The 5,429-nt window shown below is 38.1% G+C and overlaps 1 protein-coding gene across 12 annotated transcripts in view; it reads left to right on the top strand.

Moving 5' to 3' along the window:
• Positions 1-5,429, top strand: part of COL25A1 (collagen type XXV alpha 1 chain) — a 306,551-nt gene that overhangs the window by 295,329 nt on the left and 5,793 nt on the right. For 11 of the 12 annotated variants that reach the window (XM_080592134.1, XM_080592140.1, XM_080592138.1 and 8 more), the window contains 2 exons: positions 1,708-1,794; positions 4,606-4,644. In XM_080592134.1, the coding sequence (XP_080448260.1) occupies positions 1,708-1,794; positions 4,606-4,644 (126 nt within the window). Of the gene's footprint in view, positions 1-1,707; positions 1,795-2,218; positions 2,297-4,605; positions 4,645-5,429 lie in introns of all 12 variants that reach the window. The other variant, XM_080592133.1, reaches the window with a different exon arrangement.

Raw genomic sequence — 5,429 nt, forward strand, 5'->3', positions numbered from 1 at the left:
TTTGGGTTGCTTTTTTTCCTAAATACTATCCTGCAACTTTTTGGCACACAGAAAAGATAGACTAGGAACTTTGTTCCTATCGCATCATGAGTGCAGTATGCTTTGTTCATGGAATATACTTTTTTTCATTTGATTGTGCAAGTATGCTACGATGTAGAATGAATAATGTGTTTTTATTACGTCCTATTTAAACATAATATAGCTTTTTTATTATTATTATTTGTGTAAAAAGGTTTTTTCTCTGTTAATGAATTCAGTCTTTCTGTGCTGGTGTGGAACTAGTTAAACATCTGTTTGCTATACTTCACCGAAACCTGTCTGCCTCTCCAAAGGAGCATTCCTTCCTTCTCCTTTTACCTTCATCCCTCACAATTCCTCTGTCTTTTTTACCCTTTTCCTCACAATTAAATCCTCCCAGTAGCCACAACCTCGCTTGCTGGTTCTCCAATGTCATACTAATTTTCCTATGACTATTTTTCCCCATTTCTTTGTGATATTCCTGATTTACTCATCCTTCCTATCCTATTTTTTACAGACCTAGCCCAATTTGTTTATTTTTTTTAATGGAACCTTTTTTGATTTTTGTGAAATTGAGAGCAAGCCTGAAACTCATTTACCATTGTGATCAACTGGTGTGAAATCAATTAGAAAACGAACTCTCCAAACATCTTATACTGCTTGAAGGTGGGGTTATCTTTGCAGGTGCCTTTGTTGAGGGGATTTGACTCATTTCCATTAGTAATTAAAGCAATAGAAGTTTTACATTTAAAAAGAAAACTCAGTTCAAACTCAGGGGACTGAGTACAGTAAAATAAGTAGATGAAATGTCTGCTGTAGAGAGAACATTTAAATGGAACCATTAAGTAAAAATTGTTTAAATATTAGGATATTTAAATAAACAAAAGCTAATTATCGCTTTTGACTAGTTTATGGTATCAAGACAATATGAACTCATTGAAAGTGCCATAGCACCTCTCCATCAAGCAGTTTGGATGTTTTGATTCCTGTAACAGGGTTTGAAATGAAGGGTCCCATTGTATTTGGAGTGATACGATTGCACCCTCAGTGATGTCAGCAAGGTTTCTGTGGATTTTTTGTCCCAAACTCTTACCAGAGTGCAGAAGGTCAATTCAGCAAAGTATGTGCTGGGCCAAGTGCACCCTTGATGCAACACCATAGAGCCTGACAGAATTTTGCCAGAGACCGTCCACCCCTGCAAAGCATCCATCCCCCAAGTCTTTTTCAGAGAAACGATGCTGATGTACTCTGCTCTTGCAAAGCTGCTTCTGACTAGTGACAGATCTTCTGAGGAAGCTGCCAAACCCAGCTTGGCGTGCATGTGTACTTCAGAGCTGTCACTTACGACAAATAGGAGACCTCTAATTTTGGACTATGGATTGGAGGGATTTGCAGATTTGCCTCTATCTCAAGAAATCAGTGATTTCAAGCCCTGTTGTAGGATTCAAAACATTCATGATACTGATATAAGATACCAACACAAACTAATACCAACTGATTGCAGTTCTTGTTTGTGATCATATAATTTATTTTTCCATAATGCACCATCCAAACCAGAACACAGTGGTAAGTGTCCTTTCAGCTCTCCGTTGGCTTAAAAAAAGAAAAACCCAAACTTTTAAACCAATCTTTCTTGAATTTTTTTCCAAAAGCATAAAACGTGTTTTATCCAAACCATTGTATCCACAGGGGGAAAAGGGAAAGAAAGGCAAAAAGGGGCCTAAAGGGGAGAAAGGAGAACAGGGTGCTCCTGGATTAGATGCACCTTGCCCATTGGTACGTTTCACTTGTGTATTGGACGGTCGATTGTCCTGCTGTAGACCGATGGAATAAGAAATGAGGGGAGAGGAACAAGCACCAGCTAGTGTGTCACCTGTTGCCCTTTGTTAATGCAGCCTTATCTCAAGATCTTGAAATTATGGAGCAGAGTTGGTATTTCAGCCTCCTAATTTAGTTAAAAGCACTTAAAGACTCAAGACTTGAGAACAAGATTTGGTTGTTTCTTTCATTATTTTCTGCCAAGCGTTGAAAAAGAACCGAATTCAGTGTGTGCCAGAGTCAGTGCTCGCACAGATTGAAACCACACCACTGCTGTAAGCTTGCTCCTCTTGCCTCTCTATTGTTATTTGTTCACTCCATCTAAGTCAATACTGAAGGCATTTCCTTGACAGTAACATTGCAAGTTAATCTTTACAAACAGGGATTCCGTGGAATTAAGGGGGAAAAAGGGGAGCCAGGCCAGCCTGGCCTGGATGGGCTGGATGCCCCTTGCCAATTGGTACAGTATTTCTCTTTCCTACCAACCCTGCATGTGGTTCCTTTGTTTGTAGTCAGCCGTTCTCAATGTAAAGTAATGTTTTTTCTGGGCTGACTTTACGTTATTCACATAACACATGCATGTGCATGAATAAACCAGCTGCTTCAGTGATCATAACTGTAATGAAAGAACACACATTTTTGTTGACACTTCAAACCTAACTCTCAGCAGTTTGCTCCCACATTACATGGCAATTTATAAGTTCGTGTCCTTCCTACATTTTCCCTGAGAACCGTTTGTTTGTTATTTTCCTCCCAAAATGCCTATTGCCTTACTTACCCTGAACCCAAGTCTTCGTAGAACCCCAGCACAATCACCACTTCTAATCAAGTCTGATGACTTCTGTCTGCACTGGCTCAGTTTTTCACCCTAGCCCATCCCAGAACTACTCTGCACCCTGGACTTCCTTTCAAATCCATGTAGTCATGGGTGCGTGTTTTCAGGATTTGGCCAAAATCATGTACATGAGATTCATGTAAAGAATGAGATAAATATTATTTCTGAAAATCAACTCATAGGTTTCCAGTAAGCAAAGCTGGAGCCTGCTCTCACAGACCCTACACAAGCAAAAACTTTGGTGTCTGGTCTGTTCATCAAACAGTATTCAAAAGGATTTGGAAATGAAAAGCTTACCTGAAGTCTGTAAGAAGATAACAGTCTGCAGCCCAAACCCTCACTGTCTTTGTTATTTAACGTCTTCAATTTAATGGTCTCACCCTTGGAACTTACCTTCCTGGAATACACAGAACACTCCCCACTCTATGTTAGCATGAATTCAAGTTCCCACCTATACTAAAATTCTACTCGTTGACCCTCTCCCTTGTACCAATCTGGCAACACTGATTTAGTGGCAAAGTAAGTTTAAATTTTTTTCCATTTAATAATAAAACCAACAACCACCACCGACAAAAAAACAGTACTACATACACATTTTCTAAAGAAGTAAGGATGATTTTTTAATTGTTCACAGTAAAATCTGCATGTTCTGATACTGTTTGTTGGTTAAGCACGGTTCTCTAAGATGAATGTTAAATTAAGTAAAATTTATTTCAACTATAGCACTTCTAATTTAAAGTCAGTGGATTTTAATCTTAAATATATAGTCCATTAAGATTAGTTCATAGCCCATTTCGTTTGCTTCCACTTAATGGTAACCATATCTCATATATTTTGTTGGGGATAATCAAGCATGCTTTTGTAATTTAAAAATGTTTCTGTCTCTTTGTTATCATTTATATCTGGAGGTTCGCTAGCAATTGTTGATGAATGAAAGTTATTTCATTCATACGTAATTACCAGAATAAGCTACTAAGCAAACAAGCATGGGTTCTTGCTTTAGGCAGTAGGCCATTCCCATCAAATTACATGCAAGCACATACAAAAATGCTCATTAATCACTATCTTCACATGTAAATCCATGTAAGAATCATTACTATTCTTTAGTCTTAAAAAAGGAAAAAAAAAAAAGTCAAGACCTGAACTTTTTTGCTGATCATGTGTAGTCCAGTAACATGGTATGTGCTGAGTATGTAACTCTTTGATGGGTAGGCCCTTTATAGCTATGTGACTTGGAATTAGTTCCATGAAAACCTGCTTAACCAAGGTCAAAAGTTGGATCTGATCTCTCTGCATGTATAGTAATGTGTGAACGTAGGGTGCTGACAGAAATGGCATGACACTAGCATAAGAAGGAATTAGATGGGCATACTGTCCAAGCGATGGCATAACGCTGCTGGACTGCCCTGTTCCCAGCATTGCTTTCTTCTGCTCTGTCACTCAAAACTGTGTTCAGGGTGTTAAGACTTTGCTGCTTCATTCAAAAGCTAAGAATGAAAGGGAACAGAAAAGATCATCACTGAATTTGAGTCTTGCTATCTTATCACTGGATTAGCTTTGTACTCGGGGCCCATAAAATGCAATACCCTCCAGATAAAAGTGATATTTTTTTGCTTATCGATCTTGTACATTCAGCTACAGATTGTTGTGAATGACAGATTATATTTTAAAAAAACAAGTAGCCTAAGCTCTAACAGCAATGGGAAAGTGATTAAGATGTGATTAGATATACAGTTGTAATGATTTAGGAAAATACATCTTTGTAGCACAGAGGTGTGTAGGTACTTACAGTTCACCTTGAGAACAAGAGAGATTAAGTTAGGAACTGGTAGCTACCTATGAGATAAAAAGGCTGTTCTAAACAGATACAGATGGAAGGCTATGCTATCAGATCTAACTATGCTCTTTTTATTTTTCTCCTCCCTTTGAAACAGGGTCCTGATGGATTACCCATGCCTGGCTGTTGGCAAAAGGTAGGATGGGCAGAGCTTTTCTTCCCAGGGGCAGTACGCCCTTGGCACACAGAAAACCTTGTCACAGTCATACTGAACAACACATTAGAGCCTCTTAGACATCTTGATGTATGCAGCAATGCAAAATAAGATCTCTCCATGACAGTAGTTGGTGTGATGAGATTGTAATGTATGTAGAAGTAATAACTCATTGAGGCAGTATTTTAGAAACAGCTGGCATTAGATTTCTAGGAAGTCCAAAATTTGACTCTTCTATATGAAGAGCCACACATCCTTCAGTGTCTGCACATGGTCACTGCTTCCCACTCTTAAAATCTCGTGGAAAGGATATTTTTACCAGGTACTGATACTGATCTATTATGGTGCTATTTTCCTGGGATATATCAAAGAATGGTGCATCCTGCCCATTTCTGCCTTACCTTTCTATTCACCAAGTTCTCCTGATTGTTGTGTTTTATACTAATATTAATTATATAATTAATAACATTACTTTTATACTAACGTTAATGTCAGTGGCATCGTTATATTAATGAAGATTTAACCTGGGCAGTGCTAGATTTAAAAGCATAGTATTCAGAGTAAAGCTGTAGGTGGAGTGATACCAGTATATAATACACGAGAAAAAAATAAAGCGTAAGTGAAATTGTTTATCTCTGAAGAGTAGCTGGTGCTGAGGAAGTAAATGATGTGTATTTGCAATTGTGCCATATCTATGTATTTGGAATAGAAGTCCTAAATACCGATTTACTAACCTGATCAATCTGTATCTCTTTTTGTCTCTGCAG

Source organism: Anser brachyrhynchus (assembly GCF_964034855.1).
Source record: "Anser brachyrhynchus genome assembly, chromosome: 4".
Lineage (NCBI taxonomy): Eukaryota > Metazoa > Chordata > Aves > Anseriformes > Anatidae > Anser > Anser brachyrhynchus.